The 22,861-nt window shown below is 31.9% G+C and overlaps 2 protein-coding genes and 1 non-coding gene across 3 annotated transcripts; all 3 read left to right on the forward strand.

The window, feature by feature from the left end:
- The first annotated feature begins 7,410 nt into the window (after positions 1 to 7,410).
- Positions 7,411 to 16,260, forward strand: LOC107900894 (O-glucosyltransferase rumi homolog). The gene is made up of 6 exons (XM_016826670.2): positions 7,411 to 7,956; positions 8,032 to 8,585; positions 8,678 to 8,870; positions 15,206 to 15,270; positions 15,515 to 15,725; positions 15,807 to 16,260. The coding sequence occupies exons 1-6, from the start codon at positions 7,702 to 7,704 to the stop codon at positions 16,158 to 16,160; spliced, it is 1,632 nt and encodes a 543-aa protein (XP_016682159.1). The 5' UTR covers positions 7,411 to 7,701; the 3' UTR covers positions 16,161 to 16,260.
- A 1,766-nt stretch (positions 16,261 to 18,026) lies between these two features.
- Positions 18,027 to 19,723, forward strand: LOC107899912 (60S ribosomal protein L28-1; the record flags this gene model as incomplete). The annotated part of the gene is made up of 3 exons (XM_016825649.2): positions 18,027 to 18,174; positions 18,663 to 18,826; positions 19,430 to 19,723. Coding segments are annotated over 3 exons (453 nt in total), but the record flags the coding sequence as incomplete, so codon positions are not given.
- Positions 19,089 to 19,178, forward strand: LOC121220650 (small nucleolar RNA R24). Its single transcript, XR_005917869.1, has one exon. It is a non-coding gene; the product is annotated as a small nucleolar RNA R24 (small nucleolar RNA).
- Positions 19,724 to 22,861: the final 3,138 nt, after the last annotated feature.

A 22,861-nucleotide genomic window follows, 5' to 3' on the forward strand; every position in this document is an offset into this window, starting at 1 on the left:
TTAGTTTTTAGCATTTTTAGTTGAATTTAAATTTGTTTAGATGAAAAAATTAAAATTTAGGAGAAAAAAATTAATTTATCATTCTTCTATTGAAAAGAGATAGGGATGACGTAAAATTACAGTTTCATAAGAGAATGGATTAATTGTAATTTCACGTCATCTTTATCTCTTTCCAATGAGAGAATAACAAATCAACTTTTTCCTCCTGATTTTTTAGCATTTTTAGTTGAATTTGAATTTTTTCAGGAGGAAAAATTTGATTTGTCGTTCTCCTATTAGAAAGAGATAGGGATTACGTTGAATCACAGTTTCATTCAATCTTTTTTCTGTTTCCTTGACCTCAAATTCGAGTCAACGAGCACAACAATTGGAGTGAAAACCTAACTTATCATTTAGCGTCTGAAATGACTTAACGGAAAATAAATCTTTACCTTTTTAAAAATATTAATCAAACTTATTTATATTTTTACATAAAAATTAATTTGAATATAAAATATAATTTTTAGGCACCAATAAAATAGTATCACATCATTTAATTTTAAAGATAATAGAATATTATTATACACTCATCTATATTTAATACACTCATCTATATTTACTATCTTTTCCAATTTAATTTAACTTTAATTAAAGTGCTTAAAATAATTAATTTTTAAAATTATAATTGTTTTCTTTCAGGAATTAATATTTTTTTATTTTTGTACAACTAATTTAAAAAAATAGTTTCTAGATAATGGATTTTTTCTTTTTTCTTTTAAATTGTTTTCTATTTCATGTTATACATTTTTTAAAAGTAAAAATTATATTGTATTGAATATTCAATTATAAGAATTGTGTAAATTTTAAAATTTCTATGTCATTTTGATTTTTTTTATTTTAGATACTTATTTTTTTATTTTAAAAAACTAAAGTTAGAGCAGGTTGAATATGGATTGGTATATAATAAGAATTTCAGGTCTTTAAAATATGGATTTTTTTACTGAAATAGGCCAATTTTTTTTGTACTAAAATAGGTCGTCAAAAAGATTATTTACGAAAATGGTATACTTTTTGTATTGGCGCCTATCTCAGAAGCACCAATGAATTAAAAACTATTAAAATTTTTTTGAATAAAATATTTTTTATTTTTTAAAAATATTTAAATAAAAATACGGGTTAAAATACGGTCAACGAGTCAAAGGGGAAAATGGGTCGGGTGGCGCCTACCTGCCTCATAGGGAGGCGCCAATGGGTGGCCTTTTGCCCACCGCTGCACCGCTGCAAGAGCAGCATGGTGTTGTCCCTTCAACACCATAATTTTCAGCCTATAAGTAAATGGTCCCCAAGCATGCAATGGACGGTAGAGAGAAAAAAAAGAGAGAAAGGAGAAGAAGAGAATAAGAAGAAGAAAGAAAGAAAAAAAGTAATGTATTATTTTAGTAAATAATTTTGTTTATAATTTAAAGAGTTTAATTAAGATATTGTGAATTTTTTGTTATTAATTATTAATTATAAATTATTTATGTTTAGTGTTTATAGTTTTGGATTAGTATTTTGTATGAATATTGTAATTTTTTGTATGAATATTGTAATTTTGTATGAATATTGTAATTTTTTGTATGAATATTGTAATTATTTTATAATTAATTTGTTAGTAATTTAGGATTATGTTATAAATTTTGTGTTTGTAATTATTTAAAATTTAATTTATTAGTAATTTAGGATTAAGCTATAAATTGTTGTGTTTAGTTTAGTATTTGGTGAGTTTAACATATAAGTTTATAAAAAATTAAAAATCATTTTATTAAAAGTTTAATTATAACTGACTTTTTTAATCATATAGTTGTTGTTAACTCATTTAATTTTTATATAATGTAACTTTTATATAATGTAATTTTGTTTGATTTTGTATTTATTTGACAGTATTTATTAATTTTTTGAAACAAATTAAATGAATTCATTTTTTTAGTTGTAGATTTGCAGGAAATGGGTTCTCTGATTAATAATAATCACATATCAAGTACTATTAATAAGATGATAATAAAATTTTTATTTGATACTCATGTTATTTGCTGAATTAAATTATATTGTATTAACTATTTTGCTAATTTCATAATGTCCGGGTCCGTACCGTGTATTGAGGGGCCGTGTTAATAGTGCAAGGTTTCTGCCAGATGAACGCCTAATACCATACTTAGAGTTAGCCGGGTTCGGATCAGCGGCATTGATCTAGACTTTTGATCTGCGATACGACTTGATTTCGACTTTAGTCGAGCGATGGCGTCCGGAGACCCACACATTTCATTTGCCGTGCGGAGAGTGTACCGTCACTCTAGAGGATGTTGCAGTACAGCTTGGGCTTCCCATAGACAGGAATGCGATCACTACTATAGTATACATCATCACCAATCACATCAGTCTCGGCTGCAGCATTAAGATCAATATCGATCCCGTGTATAGTTGATTGACTATTAACATACGATACCGGAACCACCATACACGGCGCTTGAACTCCATCTTCTTCACCTAATGGAGTGGGATCTTCAGTTGCTTCCACACCGGCTAACTCAGCAAATAACTAAATCGGTGCATTTTTGTTGCTCCGAGTCCCACAATAAAGAGCGACCATTGTCTCCACGTCTTCATCGCCTACAAGTTCCATTTCGGTAAATTTTATTGGATCTGTCGAAACTGGAAACTTGTAGAAAACTTTTGATATCCTTCTCCCACAACGTCTATAAATTTTTTCACTAATTTTTTTCCTTCATATCATCAAACGAGATATTTCTATTAAATCTCATTGCTACTTGTTTGCGACATTCAAATATACATTCCACGGTTGTTGTCAAAATTTCTCCATCGAAATAAACGCATACAAAAAACTGATTCTCCATCTTCAATACTAGATTTGTTAAAAAAAATTTCAAATTTCTTAAAACAGTTTCGAAATGTAAAAAAATTACATAAAATTTTTAATGCAAAATTTTTCATTTAGAAGCTAACAAAATTAATAACCTAACAAAATAACTTTCAAATAATAAAATTACTAACAAGACTCTACATTCTATTTAAAAAGAAATAAATCAAAATACATTATCCTTCTTCTTTTCCTTTCTTTTTTTTCTTCTACCTTCCTTCTTATTTCTTCCGTTTCTCTGCTAAAAATTATGTCTGTGTTTCGGGGGTATATATAGGGAAAAATAAGACCATTGGTGCCTCTCAACATGGCACCACTAATGGCGCCTCTCAGATAGGCATCACCATTGCCGCCTCTAAGATAGGCGTCACTACTTTGTATTATACTGGGTCATATACTGACCCGAGAAAAAATTAATTATATTTTATAAAAAAATTTAATAGTTTTTAATTCATTGGCTCCTCTGAGATAAGGGCCAATACAAAAAGTATACCATTTTTGTAAATAATCTTTCTGACGACCTATTCCAGTACAAAAAAATTTTTTTTGGCCTATTTTAGTAAAAAACCCTTAAAATATGATGATATGGCGAAATTTTATTGGTGCCTAAAAATTAAGGTTTTTAGAATGATTCTAACATAAGTTATTCCTAAATATTAATATAAAATATTAATAATTTCAATATTAGTAAGTGTACATATTTAATTATTTATATTTAATAATATAATAAATCATTAAATAAATTATTCAATATTACAATTTTATTTTATAATAAATTTTAAAAATAATATTTTTAAAGTTTAAATAATATTCTTCATATATTATTAAAAATATTTATATTAGTAATAAATATTTTATAATATAAATGTTAAATTATACCATAAGTCCATGTACTCTTCATAAATTTGGAATTTAGTCATTGTATTTTTATTTTTAGAAATTTAGTCTATTTACTTTTCAGATTTCAAAATTCGAGTCCAATTGTTAATACTATTAATTTTTTTAATTTGTTGATGTGATATTTTTAAATAAAAATACTTACTTGGTAACCATGCAACTAAAAAATAACTTTGTAATAAACCTGAATTTAACAAAATAATTTTAATAGTGTTAATAGTTGGATCTAAATTTTGAAATCTAAAAAGTAGGACTAAATTCTCAAAAATAAAAGTACAAGGGATAAATTCCAAATTTAAGAAGAGTATAGGGACTTATGACATGTTTTAACATAGTATAAAATATGAATATTTTAATTATATAAATATGAGTATTTGTTTAAATTATGCTTAACTTCATTTATCCCTTTCAACTTTAACATGTCAATATGCACCTTCATATATGTAATTTAAATTAAGTTTTAATTAGACATTATTTGTTATTAAGTTTATATATGATATTAATTATTAACAAAAGAAATTATACTATGATATTTTTGTAACAAATATTTTTGTGTTGTGTTTGTTTCACTAAAAACAACTTTTAGAAAATGGTTTCAGAAAAAATTAGCCAAACAACATAAAATATTTTATGCAGAATCATCCATACATTAGAAAATATAAACTTTTCCAAAAAATCAATCTCTTTCCCACAAATTATTTTATAAAATTTGAGTCACATCTAAAAAACTGCCTTCCATAATGGCTATGCCGAACCTTTCGTAGGCGACGATCTCTCTTTGGGAAAAGGTTTGATCGAGCCGATTTTGTGCCTCTTCTCTCTTCTCCCATGGCTTTTGTCATGCCACATATCGATTTTTTTAATTGTTTCTATATTTCACTAATTGATCAAATTAGTCTATAAATACTTTTCATATGTTATAAGTCCATGTACTCTTTATAAATTTAGAATTTAGTCTATATACTTTCATTTTTAGGATTTTAGTCTTTTTACTTTTTAGATTTTAAAAATTAGGTCCAACATTGTTATGATTATTTTGTTAAATTAAAGTTAATTTAGGTTTGTTACAACTTCATTTTCTTTAATAACATTGCTATCAAGTGAATATTTTTTTTATTTCAAAATGTTACACCAACATATTTAACATAAAAAATTAATAGTTTTAACAATTGAACTTGATTTTGATCTAAAAAGCAAAGGGATTAAACTTTTGGAAACAAAAATATAAGGACTAAATTCTAAATTATGAAGAGTACAAGGACCTATTGCATATTTAAACCCTTTCATTAATGAAAAGAAAGCGTAAAACCGAACAGGTGAAGACTGTTGCACAATTACACGAGCTATAGCGCAACCATCCCTATCCTCTTGCATCACAGGTAGCAGCTCCTCTAGTGGATGTTGCAGTATTTGCAGCCCTATCTCTCGCCCCACTGCCAATTTAGCCAATCGACCCGTCGCCTAGCATATCCTGAATTGCTTGAGCCATAGCATTGGCCGGTGGTCCTTTGATTCTATTCCTCAACGTTTGAACAACGCTTAAGTTATCCGACTCAATCATTAACCGTCGATATCCCTTTAACAAAGTTTTTAATACTAATTCAATCTAAATTATTTTTTTTAAGATTCAATTGATTTTTTTTACTAAATGCTCTTTAGATCTTTCACTTAAAAATAATAAAATAAACAAAGGAGATTTAAAATTCTATATTAATATTAACTATTTGTGCGGAATGTACAACTCTATTAATTGAAGAGGACAAGTTGAAATATAGACCGTTGGTGTTGCCGTGTCTGGTTGAATTTGACTTGTATAATTTCCTTAGATCTTCCCAGAGTTATTTGTGGCGTGGATTATGGTTGGGGCTATTGTTATTGTCATTCACATTCAAATGCAGTGGCTTATGCTGTCGATTATGACAATATATATATACATTTTTCATTTAAAATTAACAAATTTTTCCATAAAAAATAACTTGTCTATTACTTCACATCAAAAGTCTTATTACTTAAAGAACAGAAGACGAGTTCGCTACAGTTAGAGGGTTTTTACGGGATCATAATGGAAGATGAATTATTGGCTTTACTAGGTATTTGAGTAATTGTTCTGTCTTTGATTCTGAGCTTTGGGGCATTCTTGACGGGTTGAAACTCGCTTTTGATCAGAGATTTGAAAGAATTTTAATTCAGATAGATAGTATCGAAGCAGTTAATGTTATTCAAGATGGAGACCGAGATCAATTCATTATCTTTTGAAGCTTTTAAGTCAGTGGAGTATTCAGCATAACCCTCATGAAGAAAACAAAATTACAGATAGAACCTTAAGGATATACGTAACAGAAGAATTGAGTTAAAATTATCACAAGACCCATTTCAATATATTACACTTATTATTTAGCTTCTGATTTATAATTCTTTCCCACAAAAAATCTTACTACTTAGATTTGAGTGACAGTGCATTAAACCCAAAACAAGTTATGGATTTACATTTATTTAAGCAAATCAAAGTTGCTTCCTTTTTCTTCTTTATGTTAATATGTTGTTTCATTTGGACAAAAGAAATTAATACCCAAAAAATGTCAACTTTGTTTTAGGTAATAGGCAACACAAAGCAGAGCCTTAAATTCTGTGTTTGGTTGTAATCCTTTGTTCGGTAGAATAGCACTAGGAAAAATGAACTAATAGTTCATCCATTTTTTAATGGAGGGCGTTTTCTATCCATATTTATTTTTAGTATGATGTGTTTAATTTTTTTTTTATTTTTCGTTATAATATTATTATAATATTTATTTAATTTTATAATTATTGATATTTTTATACTAACTATAAATAAATGCATCGATCATATAAAATGGTTTAGAATAATTTTAACTAACGCAAAAAATAAATAAATAAAATTTTAGACTGGAATTCGAGAACCGTTGCTCACGAGTATGATGTATTGTTTAAAGGAGCAAAAAGAAAATGTGAATGAAAACGTGATAACATCCATCTCCGTTTTAAAAGCAAGAAAAATATTAACCAAAATTAACCTTCTCCTCCATGCGAAATGTGAGACTCTGTGCCTTACCACATGTTTATTTGCCACCAAGTCATGCCTTCTTTGATATTGTTTATTAAATATAGGCCAGAGATTTATATATAGTTTTGGATAAATTTTGCTATTAGCCCCTGTACTCTACGAAGTTGTGGATTTAGTTATTGTATTTTAATTTTGTCATTTTTAGTTTTTGTACTTTTTAAACTTTTAAATTTTAGTCTTCACCAAATAATAACTGTTAAATTCATTTGATTAAGGTCTATTATTTTCAAAATCTAATGCGACAAACATATTATCATTGTGTAATGCCATGTTAGCTTATTAGTTTCACATATTACTCACTAAAAAAATCAATTAATAGATTAATAACTATCATTTATTTCAAAATTAAAATTTCAAAAGTATATAAACTTAGAATGATCCAATTAAAGAATATGAGCTAAGTCTACAGCTGTACATATAATACAAGACTAGTAATTGAATCTAACAGAACAAATTTAACTTCTACTATTTTGTCCAAAGACTAAAATTTTAAAATTCAAAATGTATAAGGACTAAAATTGACCAATTTAAAGTGTACAAGTCTAAATTTGATCATATTAAAGTATAATGATTAAATCCATAATTTTTGCATAGCATAGGGACTAATAACAAAATTAAACCTATAGTTTACCTCTAGCCGCGACTTTCCCCACATAACCAAACTTTTTAAGTCATTAAGAAAGTTTCATTTGGCCTTAATACATAAACCTAAACGACATTCAATTCCGCCCTTGGCCTGCCCTTCTTAATTTGGTCTATTAGCTGATAAAGGATCGATCCTGGTTTGGTCGAGGTGGAGAAGTTTGAAGGGGCTTTGAGCTTAACAATGTTAGGTATAAAGAAGAAATACTATGTTAAACAAGAATTGGACGATGACAAGCCCTCCATCCATGGAAGAATGAAAAGGAACAATAATAATAATCAGAACCATCAAACTGGTTTCTGTCTTATGTCCATGTTGGAGTTACAAAAACCCATTATCGATACGCCTTGTCAGCCCGTCAAGAAGGCGGCGGCTTCCACAATCATCGCTGTCTTTCTCATTACCGTTCTGATGGTTTCCGTTGGTTGGCTTGATATTGTAAGTCTTGCACAACCCTTAATTATATATATGTATATGTATACGTATGTTTATAGCTGTTTTTTTTCTATGTAGTGCTTCTTTTCAGGTGTTTCTTCATATCAAAACATGGTCGTGGGTTCCAAATCAACAACGGCAAGACACAAGCCCGAGTTCCCACTCGAATGTTCCACTGAAAACCAGACACAAACATGTCGGAAGGACTATCCTACCACCACCGGTATTCCACCCATGAACACATCAAAAGTTGAATGCCCGTCGTTCTTCCGATGGATCCATGAAGATTTACGGCACTGGAAGCAGACAGGGATCAGCCGAGACATGATCGAGGGTGCACGCAAGACGGCGCATTTCAGACTGGTGATAGTGAAGGGAAAAGCATACGTAGAGAAATACAGGAACTCGATACAGACTAGAGATAAGTTCACTTTGTGGGGTATATTGCAGCTTCTAAGGATGTACCCTGGAAGGTTGCCGGACTTGGAGCTGATGTTCGATTGTGATGATCGGCCGGTGGTTCGTTCAAGGGATTTTCAGGGTCCAAATGCCCGACCACCGCCGTTGTTTCGGTATTGTGCTGATGAATGGAGCTTGGACATTGTGTTCCCGGATTGGTCCTTTTGGGGCTGGTAATAATGGATTAATTTACAAAATATATACGATTGCTTTTCTTTTTAGTGTTTATGAAACTAAGAGTGTGAAATGGTTAATTTGTTATTAGGGCTGAGACCAATATAAGGCCGTGGAGAAATGTATTGAAGGAGATAAAGAAGGGCAACGAGAGGAGGAAGTGGAAGGAAAGGGTGCCTTATGCTTATTGGAGAGGGAACCCCAGCGTCGCCCCTACTAGGAAGGACCTTATGAAATGCAATGCTACCGACAAAAATTACTGGAACACCCTCCTATACGTTCAGGTCAGTCAAAGATTTTACCATTTTCTCCCTTCTAAATGTGTACTGTCATAGAAATTTCCTTCGGTTGGGTTCCACCGCTAGATGCGCGTTGTTTCCGTGTTAAAGCGGAAGAAACAACATCCTTTTCTGTATTGGGAAAATTTTAGCCTGTATTGATCTACCAGTTCGTCCTGATAGTATCCGCCGATGCATACTATTTCCTATTATATTAAAGATTTAATTGAAATGTATTAATTAAAAAAGGTAAAATTTAATATTTTTAGATTTCTTTCTAGTGAATATTTTTACATTTAAAATATAATAAAAAATTCACTTACCCGATTATAAAAAAAAAGAAAAATCCTTACTCATCATCCAACTTCTTCTATATAAAAAAATCCCTCACCCTTTGAATTTTTTTTCTTATTAAATTTGAATTTATTGAATCGTAAATTTTTATTTGTAGAGTTTCTTAAGGATATTTTATATAATTAATAATTATTTTACATTTGAAACTTATTCAATATAATTTATTTTATAATTGTTAAAAAATATTGATAAATTCGAAACAGTATCTCGAAATAGACCAATATCAATACGAACTAATTTTAGTAGAAAAACGATGCGTCTATCGACGTAATATTTACAAATGGTAGAATTATTTGGCCCGCCTTATATTATAGATTAATTAATGAACAAAATTATAATTTGGGATTCTAAATAAAAATAACTTTACACATTAAAAAATATTGATTGGTATCCTTAATTGAGAAGGCATATTTTACAATGTTTTTAAGTGACATGAAAAAGAAAAGAAAAAAAAAAGCGTTGGAGTGTGCTTCAATGAAAGAGGGAAAATTTAAACGTTAAAAGATAATATTATAGGGAAGAGGATTCAAGAACTCTAATAATAGATCACAAAACAAATATGGAAGAAAAAATTATGAATTTTAAATGATACTAACTAAATTATTCACTTTTCTTTTATTGTATCATTATAAAAAGTTGCAATTTTCTTTAAAGTTTAAGCTTATTTTGCCGTTTTACCTATTAGCTTAAAAATTTTAACCATGTAGAGATACAGTGTTGCGCGGAAGCGTGTGAAAGAGTAAAATTATTGTACTGAAAAATCACACTAAGTTCAATTCCCAGGAAAGAGAGGTGGATCACGAGGATCGCTTATATACCAGATCTTTCCTAGCCAGAATATCCCTCTATCGTAATTTAATAGCACAATAAATCACTACAATGACATTTGCAAAATATGCAGAACAAAAATAAAGAACACTAGAATTTTAACGAGGTTCAGCAAATTTTGCCTACGTCCTCGGGCACTACCAAATATATTTCACTCCAAAAATACAAGTGAAAGTTTACAAATAGGGAGAGAGAACAATTGCCTTAAGTAGAGAATGGCAAGTGTGGGATGAAGAAAGTAAGAAATGGTTAGGCCTATTTATAGTTGAGGTTTAAGGATCAACTTGCAATGTCCCTATACAATTAGGGACCAAAATTGCAATTATCCCATGCCAACTAATCTTACTTTCTACTTTCGGTGCCTTTCGGTGCCAACTTTCTGCCACTATTCATCTTTGAAAAGTCAAAGATTGTAGGTATCCAATAATCTCCACCTTGAAGATTTGATTAGGATAATCTTATCTTCACACAATTCTTTCTACCTTTGACAACAATACTTGATAGTGCCTTCTTCAACTGTTAAACTTGCAAGATATTGATCAAGTTCAAACAATGTTCGAACTTGGTTGTTGTTACCACCTTGGTCATCATATCTGCGGGATTATCTGCAGTCTTGATCTTCTGAAGACAAATTTTCCCCTCTTCAATAATTTCCCGCACAAAATGGAATCGTACGTCGATATGTTTTGTACGTGCATGATAGACTTGATTCTTTGCTAAATGAATAGCACTTTGACTATCACAATACACGTTAATATGCTCCTGAACCAACCCCAAGGTTTTAGCCATACCTTGTAACCAAATAGCCTCCTTTACAGCCTCTGTTACAGCCATGTATTCGGCTTCTGTGGTTGACAATGCAACTGTAGACTGTAGTGTAGACTTCCAACTTATTGGTCCTCCAGCAAGTGTAAACACATAACCGGTGGTTGATCTTCGCTTGTCCAAATCACCGGCATAGTCAGAATCAACGTACCCAATAACACATTTACCAAGTGTATTATCCTGCTTGAACAGTAATCCAACATCCACGGTCTTCTGAATATACCGTAGAATCCATTTCACAGCTTGCCAATGTCCTTTTCCAGGATTATGCATATACCTGCTCACTATACTAACTGCCTGTGAAATGTCGGGTCTTGTACATACCATTGCATACATCAAGCTACCCACTGCATTAGAATACGGAACTTGCAACATGTATTCTCGTTCCGTATTCGTCGAAGGAGATAGTTGTGCAGAAAGCTTGAAATGAGAAGCCAACGGGGTACTTACAGGTTTGGTCTGCTCGTTCATGCCAAACTGCTGTAGTACTTTCTTCAAATACTGCTTCTGAGACAAGCTAACTCTGCCATGAGCTCTATCTCTACATATTTCCATGCCGAGAATCTTTTTAGCTTCTCCTAGATCTTTCATCTCATACTCGAGATTGAGTTGAGTCTTCAATCTTTCAATCTCAACTTTGCTCTTAGATGCTATTAGCATATCATCAACATATAAGAGCAAGTATATGAAAGTTCCTTCTTGTAGCTTCTGAAAATACACGCAATGATCAAATTTACTTCTTGTGTACCTTTGCCCTTTCATGAACTGATCAAATCGCTTGTACCACTGCCTCGGAGATTGCTTCAATCCATAAAGCGACTTTGTCAGTTTGCAAACCCAATTTTCTTTTCCAGCAACCTTGAATCCATCTGGCTGAGTCATATAGATTTCCTCTTCCAAATCACCGTGTAAAAACGCGGTCTTCACATCAAGCTGAACTAGTTTAAGATCATATTGCGCAACCAAGGCTAGCAAAATTCGAATAGACGAATGCTTCACAACTGGAGAAAACACTTCATTGTAGTCTATTCCTTCTTTCTGAGCGTAACCCTTTGCTACCAATCTAGCCTTGTATCGAATTTCATTTTTACCAGGAAATCCTTCCTTCTTTGTATATACCCATTTGCATCCAATTGCCTTCTTTCCCTTGGGCAGTCTCACCAACTCCCAAGTCCTATTTTTATGAAGAGACTGCATTTCTTCATTCATAGCTTGCTTCCACTTTACACCATTAGAGTTACTTATTGCTTCTGTGTAAGTGGAAGGAACATCATCATCTGCAATTGGAAGTGCATAGGCCACCATATCGTCAAAGCGAGTAGGCTTACGAATCTCTCTTTTTGGCCTCCTATATGCAATTGAATCTTGTTGCTGTAGAAGTTCTTGGGTCGAAACTTCTTCATCATTTGTTCTTTCAATATTAGCTGGATCATCATTAACCTTTTCAAACTCCACTTGCTGCAAAGTACTACTGGTTTTGTCATCCTTTTGTGAATCCTCGTTCTTCATCATGGTTGATTCATCAAAAGTTACATCTCTACTGAAAACAATCTTCCTTGTATCAGGACACCAGAGACGGTATCCTTTTACACCACCAGTTATACCCATGAATAATGCTTTCTTTGCTCTTGGGTCTAACTTAGATTCTTTTACATGATAATATGCAGTGGAACCAAAAACATGTAAAGAATCATAATCAGTAGCAGGTTTACCAGTCCACATCTCCATAGGAGTTTTTCCATTTATTGCAGCTGATGGCAATCGGTTAATTAGATGGCACGCATATGTAACTGCCTCAGCCCAAAATTCCTTGCCCAATCCAGCATTAGACAACATACATCGAACTTTCTCCAGTATAGTCCGATTCATGCGTTCTGCCACCCCATTCTGCTGTGGTGTATCTCGAACAGTGAAGTGTCGCACAATGCCCTCATCTTGACATACTTGTAGAAATGGATCATTTTTGTACTCAGTACCATTATCTGATCGAAGTCGTTTGACCTTTCGACCTGTCTGAGTCTCCACCATCTTCTTCCACTTCAGAAATGCATCCAAAACTTCATTTTTTCTTTTCATTAGATACACCCATACTTTTCTTGAATAATCATCAAGAAAAGTGACAAAATAGTGCATACCTCCCAAAGAAGCCACTTTGGTAGGTCCCCACACATCACTGTGAACATAGTCCAGAATTCCTTTCGTATTGTGAATTGCTGAACCAAATTTTACCCTCGTCTGCTTGCCCAGAACACAATGTTCACAGAATTCCAATTTGCAAGAATTTGCACCTTTCAACAAGCCTTGCTTCGCCAAAGTCTGCAAAGCTTTTTCACCAGCATGTCCCAATCGCCTATGCCATAACCTGGTAGCCTCTGAATCTGCATCTTTCGCAGAAGCTGTTGATGTTGATCCAATAACTGTACTTACATTTAAATAGTACAAGTTATTTCTTCTAGTGCCTTTCATCACCGTCAATACCCCAGCTACTACCTTTAGTAATCCATCTCTCAAAGTGATTGTGAGCCCTTTAGATTCTAGGGCCCCTAATGAGATGAGATTTTTCTTCAAGCTGGGTACATAGCGAACATCTGTCAGAACTTGGATTGAGCCGTCATGGTTCTTCAATTTGATTGTACCTACACCCATTGTCTTACAGGCACTATCATTGCCCATAAAAACAACTCCACCTTCTAGTTCTTCAAGACTAGAAAACCAGTCCTTATTAGGACACATATGGTAAGTACATCCCGAATCCAATATCCACTCATCCGTTTGACATGCCATTGCCATGCCAACCAAGCTAAAGTCTGACTCCTCATCATGCTCCGCTACACATGCATTAGAAATAGACTTGCCCTTTTGTAACTTAGGACAATTCTTTTTCCAATGCCCTTTCTCACGACAAAAGGCACATTCATCTTTGGCGGGTCTCCCTTTGGACTTACCCCTTCTACCAGGTTTGCTGCTGTGTGAACGACATCTTACTGTTAAGACTTCTGCAGTTGTATCTCTGTGATCTCTTTTATCTTTCTTTCGAGTCTCAGATCTATACAACGCACTACAGACTGCATCAAATGTGATTGAATCTTTCCCATGAAGCAATGTGGTGGTAAGATGATCATATTCATCAGGAAGGGAATTCAACAACAATAATGCCTTGTCTTCATCTTCAAATTTCTCATCCAAATTTAGCAAGTCTGCTAAAATTTTATTGAATGAGTTCACATGGTCATTCATCGACATACCGGGTGCATACATGAACCGAAAAAGTTTCTTTTTCATATAAAGCCTATTTTCAAGACTTTTCGTTAGAAACTTTTCTTCCAATGTATCCCACAGCTTCTTCGCTGATGTCTCCCTCATGACGGAGTACTTCTGCTCTTTGGCCAAACATAGGCGGATTGTACCACACGCCTGTCTATTGATCTTGGCCCACTCCTTGTCATCCATCTTGTCAGGTTTTTCTTCAAGGGCTATATCCAGCTCTTGCTGACATAAGACATCCAGGATCTCACACTGCCACATACCAAAATTATTGGTACCGTCAAATTTCTCTACTTCAAATTTTGCATTTGTCACAGTAGTCCTTGCTGATGACGATGTTGCTGCCATTTTTCTCCTCAATCCCAACTACTGTATACGTGAATAGTACTGTATACGTGAATAGTGCCGTATACGTGAATAGTACTGTATACGTGAATAGTGCCGTAAACGGTCGTATTCCCCAAGTACGAACCTGGATCTGGTACCAATTGTTGCGCGGAAGCGTGTGAAAGAGTAAAATTATTGTACTGAAAAATCACACTAAGTTCAATTCCCAGGAAAGAGAGGTGGATCACGAGGATCGCTTACATACCAGATCTTTCCTAGCCAGAATATCCCTCTATCGTAATTTAATAGCACAATAAATCACTACAATGACACTTGCAAAATATGCAGAACAAAAATAAAGAACACTAGAATTTTAACGAGGTTCAGCAAATTTTGCCTACGTCCTCGGGCACTACCAAATATATTTCACTCCAAAAATACAAGTGAAAGTTTACAAATAGGGAGAGAGAACAATTGCCTTAAGTAGAGAATGGCAAGTGTGGGATGAAGAAAGTAAGAAATGGTTAGGCCTATTTATAGTTGAGGTTTAAGGATCAACTTGCAATGTCCCTATACAATTAGGGACCAAAATTGCAATTATCCCATGCCAACTAATCTTACTTTCTACTTTCGGTGCCTTTCGGTGCCAACTTTCTGCCACTATTCATCTTTGAAAAGTCAAAGATTGTAGGTATCCAATATACAGTCCTTGTATTGTAAATTTGTTATATGTTTTATTCCAGGATTGGGACCGAGAATCTAAACAAGGGTTCAAGCACTCAAATGTAGAGGACCAATGCAGCCACAGGTAATCATTAAAGAAATGGAGAAAATTGAAAATAAAATCAAACGGTATGTTTACTTTAGTTTTGGTTTGATTCTATTATTATTTGAATGTATTTAGTGAAAATAAATATTTTATCTTTAATTTAGTAAAAACAACTTAAAATTAGTATATAAAATTTTGTATTTTTAAAAGTTATAAAAATAGATGAATTCGATTCAATTTCATTATGTTTTATATTCTTTCTGATTTCAATTAAATGCTACAGATATAAGATATATACGGAAGGATGGGCGTGGTCTGTAAGCGAAAAATATATCCTAGCTTGTGATTCAATGACCTTATATGTAAGGTCTCGTTTCTACGACTTCTTCATCAGAGGCATGCTACCACTGCAGCATTATTGGCCCATTAGTGAAAACACCAAATGTAAATCTCTCAAATTTGCAGTGGAATGGGGCAACCTTCATCCTCAAAAAGTATTTCTTTATTCTAAAACTTTGTATATATATCAAGAAAATGGGAGTTCATTTTTTTTTTCATTTTTAAAATTTGTTTAGGCACAGGCAATTGGGGAGGCTGCTGGGAAATTCATACATGAGGATCTAAAGATGGACAATGTGTATGATTACATGTTTCATTTGCTAAATGAATACGCCAAGCTCTTGAAATTCGAACCGACAGTTCCTCCGGGAGCAGTCGAGCTGTGTTCGGAAACAATGGCTTGCCCGACAACCGGTACGTGGAAGAAGTTTATGGTAGAATCCTTGGTGATGTCTGCTAGCGATGTAACCGCATGCCGTATGCCTCCACCTTATGAACCCCAAGAGCTGCGAGACTTTCTAGAAACAAAGGCTAATTCAACGAGGCAAGTGGAGATGTGGGAAGACCAATATTGGCTTAGTCAATATTAAAAGCAATGAAAATGCCTAACTTTTGGACCTCAAAAGGTGGTCATATATGCAATAGTTTTAGGATTTTCTTTATTAATTAAAACATCCAAACCTTTTTTTTTTCCAGTTGAATAGAGCAATAATCACACTGGCACATCTCTTATATAATATAAAAATTCACAACTTGGTTTAACAAAATTAAATACATAGGTGATAAAGTAATTTACATAGTATAATAAAAAATACAAAATCTTCCATAATGTTGGACTACAATTCAGGACACATAATAGCGAAAACTAAAAAACAAAGCCAACTCCTAATATATATGTACTTGAGATATATAAGATATTCTCGAGTTTATATTCTTTTTTTTAAAAACTGCCATCTTATAAATATGATTTTTTATGAGAGGATCAGTAAGGAAGGAGATAAGGAGGATAATGTGGGGTTCTAAAGGCCGAATTATCCAGACAAGATTGTTACGTTCAGGTAAGGTTTGATGGCCTAAAGGGCATGTCCATAGTGGAGGGAGTGTTCACACTAGAAAAGTTGGGGTGCCATGGGACACGAGTGGCATGTTCACAAAGACAGATGGACAATACTCTTCTAAAGGTAATGGGTAGTCTATTCACAAGGACTAGTAACTCGGTGGCCAAAACCCTTCTGGATGGGTCAAGAGATTGAATGGAGGTAGACTTTTCAAGGCGCTGGTAATCCGATGACTAACCCGGCAATGGAGAGCAGAGAGTTGCTTGCGAATGCTCCTCAAGCTGCTAGTTATATTGCCACGTGTCCAAATTCGTAAAGGGTGTACCAGACTTCAAACCTCAATATTTACAAATTCGTTTGTTAGCTCGAAGCTAAGCTTGAATGTAGTTAGAGAGTTCCTAACATATACTTGTGATATATATATAATTATATATATAATAGTGAGCCTAATAAAAGCTATAATCTTCCATAAATGTTGGACTATAATTCAAACAGAAAAAGCAAAGGGAATTCTTAAAGGAGAAATATAAGATAACCTTGAGTTTTCGGAGCTTAGTATAAAAAATAAATTTAGGATTTGATCCAATTAATTCATATAATCATTTTTAAAGGTTAATACTTAAGTTCAAATTCAAACCTTAGTATTTACAATCCATTTTCTTATCTCGGGTCTATGACTTTTTTTTGTTTAATACTATAGGAAATCAATCTAGGTTTGTGATTAGTTGTATCACATTGTATAACTAATTCTTACGAGATTAATTACCTAAAATATTGATATTCTATATTAGTTGTATCACATTGTGGACGGTGTAATTTTTGTTTTTCATTTATTTTCTAAAAATAGAACTATAGAAACCTTGGCTGCCAATTTTATTTTAATTACCCATCTTCTTATATATATCTATTTTATAATTGTTTATAATAATTATATTATGTTATATTATAAGTTTGATAAATATATGTATGAGATGATCCACAGTTGATTGATTAAAAAAAAAGAAGTGTGATAATGAGAAAATACATGTTGTATTGTTCTATTCACTTCTTTAGGTTATTCGATTACTATGAGAAGTGTGATAATGAGAAACTGCATGTCTAAGATTGGCTCCGAAAAGAAAAGACTTGGTAACGTTTGGTTGGGTGTAATGGCTATGCCATTACAGCCCTATTCTGTGGGCCCCACCTATTCCGATTTGGTTGGGTGTAATGCCCTATTACGGGCTTATTACATTACGCTTCTATTCCCAAAATTCTCTGATTTCTATTCCCTTCCAAAAGCTCAGTTTAGCTTTCCGTTTAATCCTCTTGATTTCTAAGCCCTGTTTTACCCTCCCAACCCGAATGCCACCTCCAGGTTATATGCTCTATCTTTTTTTTTGGTATTTTCTTTGATTTTTTGTATCGGCACCCGGACAATTGATTTGGGAGGTAGTGAAGAAGAACAATTGCTTTTTGGTGAGGCAGTTTGGAAGAGGAACTGCTAGCCTTCAGTTCAGCAAAGAGCCCAACAATCTCTACAACCTACACTCCTACAAACACTCTGGTATTCTTTTGATCCAAAAGTTTCATTTTTTTTACTATTATTTTTCATTTGAGGATATTTGATTTGAAGTTTTATTTTCTGTTTCATTTCTTTTTCGTTTCTTTAGAAGTGAGGCAGAAATGGTATTTTCTGCATGTGCAGCAGCAGCTTATTTATATATGAATTCGTAGTTATCGAGGAAACGCGAAGGGAAATATTGGGTATTTCTTAGAATTGGATCTAGTTTCTTGAAAAATTGAATGGATTTTAACTTAATCTAAGTAAATTCTAGGATTTTCTGGGGAATCCTAATTGATTTAGAAATCTAACGAAATGTAGAATAAAATTATTATTTTTATCTTCCGAATGGTCAAAATCGGAGAAGATATAATTTATGACTAACAAGCTATGATGTTTGTCTAATATATTGTATTTAATCCCCTCCGTTTCTCATGTTCTGCACATTTTTGTACGTTTTGTTTTTTAATTGAGTTACTCTGTAATTTTAGGGTTGGCAAACAAGAAAACAGTCACCATTCAAAGTGGGGGCAAAGACCAGTCTGTGCTGCTAGCAACCACCAAGACTAAGAAGCAGAACAAGCCTTCGGCCTTGCTTCACAAGTCACTCATGAAAAAGGAGTTCCCCAGGATGGCCAAGGCAGTCAAAAACCAGGTAAATAGTTAGTGTTTTCTGAAACTCATTTCTCTACTCTTTTATTGGGTTTGCTATTGGTAATTTGCTAATAATTAGGTTGTCTTGTGTGTGGAAAGAAATTGTTTGTCTAAGATCATGTTGGAAGCCTTTTTTTATGTTGGGTTTTTATATTTAATGTGTAGTCTATGAACTAGTAAAATTTGTTGGATTTCTTGGTTAAATAATGATTTTTCTAAAGGTGTAGTTACTTGCCATTCAAGCATAAATTTTCCTGGAAGATCTTGCAGTGATGAAGCAATAACATGTAAGAAGGATTTATTTGTTGGGTTCTTCTATGAAATTTACTTGTTACGCTTGGCTTCTGAGCTTTGAATGTTATAAAATGTCATTTCAATGCTTATATTGCTAGCTTTGGGCAATAATGTGTATATTTATGCTGAATTTTAGTGTGTGAACTTGCCAAGTGTGCACTGTTTTTGTGCTGTTAGTACTATAGATTTTCAATGATATTCTGAGATTTTGTTAATGTATCTTTCTATGATATACAGATATTCAGATAATCTAGTTTTAGGTGCTTTTCTAGTCTGCTTTTATAATTAAGTTGATTCTCCAACATTTCAGGTGACATACAACTACTACATGCCAGATTTAACAAAAGCAGCCCTTGCAAGGTTGAGTACTGTGCACAGGAGTCTAAAGGTAGCCAAGTCTAGTTTCAAGAAGAGGAATAGGCAAGCATTGAAGGTTCGTGGCAGGAAGTGAGCTAGACCTTTCAGGTTGTATGAGCTCTGCTATTTTCATTGCCCCAAACATTTTTTTACCCCTTTTTTGAATTTGTCTTATTTTTCATGGTTTGAACTGAGTTGTTGAATTTTATATCTAGATAGATTTTGAAACAACAGAGATTTGGAGCTATTTACCCTTTATTTCCCCCCTGATATTGAGACATTTGCTTCTGCCATCGCAATTTTATAGCCAACTATTATCCCCTTTCCAAGATAATCCTGCAGCAGTGGAACTTTGCAAGTGTCTGTTGATTGTGAAGTATATAACAAAAGGATGATGCATAATAACTGGGATAAAATATATAATTTCAGATGTCGATTTTATTATTTAGACTTTTCTTCCTTGGAATTTGTCAGATTATTTTAAGGTGGAGATTGAAAATGGTTGACCCCAAAACCAGAAAGTAGAATGCTAATGTTAGGATCAAGTGAAACAAAGAACGAAAATAAAGAACCAGGGCAAGGAAGTTCTCGAAACCAAAACAATCATGAATTGATTGATTAATGGAAACTTGAACATTCATCATTGATCTTTCTAGTATTATATATTATAGTATTATATATTTTATAGTATTATATATTATGATTTTAGTAAATTCATATAAGAATATTTAATATTATATTTTTAATAATAATTATTTTAAATTATATTTTATAGTATTATATATTATAATTTTAGTAAATTCATTTAAGAATATTTAATATTAAGAATTTTATTAAATTATATTTAATAATAATTATTTTAAATTATATTATATAGTATTATATATTATGATTTTATTAAATTCATATAAGAATATTTAATATTAAGAATTTTATTAAATTATATATTTTTATTAAATTATATTTAATAATAATTATGTTAAAATATGATTAAATTATTTATTATTTATATTAATAATCTTATTAAAATAATCATCTACCTAAAAAAAATTCTGCTAAGGGGTATTCTAGTCATTTTAGTTTTTTTCTTTATGCTATTACAACATCATTCCATTCAACCAAACACAACAATACTATTACGCCTCTATTCCATTACATTCAACCAAACAATTGAATTACTATTACGCCTCTATTCTATTACAGCTTTATTTCATTACAGCGAACTAAATGTGCCCTTAGTTTTTAAGTGGTTAAATATGACTCACCTTCCTTTCTTGGGATCCTATTTGGTGCACGGTTCACATTCACTTCTTCGATTTTTCCCTTAAAAGAAAAATTGTGAAGAATCAAAATTGTTCGTTTTTATAATTGATTGATTCTTATGAATAAATGAATGTGAATATTATAAAATTTCCATAGCATATATTGAAAGCATGTCATATAGATTAGGTAAGAATGCTACTAGGACTATTGTATGATCATTCTTGAAATCTGGGATAAAAACCTTGCATGGTTTTAAAATATTGAGTCGGAGAAAGTCATTGAACAAGACTTACAACCTCTATTGATGGTCCCTAAGTGCTAGCATAATCAAGTTTTGAACCGGTTCCTACCCTGGTTGCACCCCAAGGTAAACTTTATCATGTGGGTTCATTGGATGAGATTTCCTTTTAAGGACAACTAGTCTTGCATGACTCTCAGTAAGATTGTCCCAAGATGAATCACAAATGAAAACATATTCATGATGGGTGTTGAGTCAATGGTTACACTGTAATGACCCAAAATTCGCGGGCATCGAAAAAGTATAACATCGGGCCTCCGTCTTAGTAATTTGAGTTCAGAAATAATTATTAGAAATATTTATGAGGCTAGTTGTGTGTTTAAGTAGGTTTTGGATAGGTGAATTTAGTTTAATTATGAGTAATTAGTAAAAAGGATTAAATTGAATAAAGAGTGAAAGTCTAATTATAGATTAAAAGAAAGTGAAAAGGGCTAAAATGACAATTAAGCCATTTATATGAAATGAGGCGACATAAACGCTTAAAATCTAAGATTTTAATTAAGATATATATAATTATTATATGTATATAATTATTATAATTATTATAATTATTTATTTAAATGGTAATTTATATTAATTATATTATTTTATTATGGAATAAGTTAAAATCAAGACAAATGTGTGGTGATAGGATGGTACAAGTGTAATAACATATATATATACACTTGTATTATAATTGTTATTTATTTAAAATTTAAGTAAAAGATATTAATTAATTAATTAATTATATCATGAGATTTTTATTTGGTAAACAAATTAAATAATGACAATTGTAATAAAACTATTGGCACAAATGTAAAAATATAAGTGTGACCAAATGTAAAATGAATATTGATATTAAATAGATATTAATATAATATAAAGTAAATGAAATAAAAGGAAATAAAAACAAAGCAAAAGAAAAGAAAGAAACAGAATAGAAGTGATGAAACAGAGAAGAAACAGGGGAGAAAGAAAGAAAGAAGAAAATATGGAAAATAAGGTTTTTGAGGCTTGAAATTTAATTTGGTAAGTCAATTTAGCCCTTTTCTCTTAATTCTAATGTTTTAGAAGTTTTAAAACAAAGTTTTGATGGAATTAAATTGATATTTAGAAAGTTAATAGATTTTTTAATAGGGTTTATGTTGAATAAATGATGGAATTGAGGGTTTATTTGATAGAAATTTTGATTGGAATTGATAAGGAGATTAAATTGTAAAAGAAACTATAAATTTTATGTTTTAGAGACTAAATTGAGGGAAATTCGAAATTAGGAAAAATATGCTGAAATTTTGATAGTTAAATTTGAGTTTGGATGGAATTTGAATAGAAATAGAGTGTGAATTGAATTAGGAAAGTAAGTGAATTTAGTTAGGATTAAATTGAGAATAAGGAAGAAATTGAATAGAAATTCAATTATTTATCAAAATTAGTGCTGAAATTAATAGTATAAATTATTATTATTTTTGTAGCTAACAAAGAACCCGAGGCATCAGCATCAAAGGGAAAGGAGAAGATTATCGAGGAGTAAACTCGAGAAACTCACGGTTTGTATTACTATAATTCAAGTTATTTATTATTAAATATTAAATTTTAATTTATGTGTCTAGTAAATGAAATGTGAGGTAAGTATTAATATTAGTATTATTATTATTATTATTAAGATGAGTGGGAATTAATTTGAATAGTTGATATGAATTAATATTTGAATTGTTTGTTGATTGAAAGTGGGAAGTGAATTTAAATCGAATAGTGACCGATATTAAATTGAATGGAAATGTATTGAGTTGTGAAAATGTGTGAATTGTGGATTAATTATTGATTGAAAGGTGGAAAAATGATTGA

This window comes from Gossypium hirsutum, chromosome D08 (assembly GCF_007990345.1).
Source record: "Gossypium hirsutum isolate 1008001.06 chromosome D08, Gossypium_hirsutum_v2.1, whole genome shotgun sequence".
Classification (NCBI taxonomy): domain Eukaryota; kingdom Viridiplantae; phylum Streptophyta; class Magnoliopsida; order Malvales; family Malvaceae; genus Gossypium; species Gossypium hirsutum.

Excerpts from the sequence above, each read along its gene's own strand:
- LOC107900894 (XM_016826670.2), top strand. The coding sequence starts at position 7,702 with ATGTTAGGTATAAAGAAGAAATACTATGTTAAACAAGAATTGGACGAT. Across the intron at positions 7,957-8,031 it reads CCGTTGGTTGGCTTGATATT|TGCTTCTTTTCAGGTGTTTC; the intron begins GTAAGTCTTGCA and ends TTTTCTATGTAG. Across the intron at positions 8,586-8,677 it reads GATTGGTCCTTTTGGGGCTG|GGCTGAGACCAATATAAGGC; the intron begins GTAATAATGGAT and ends ATTTGTTATTAG.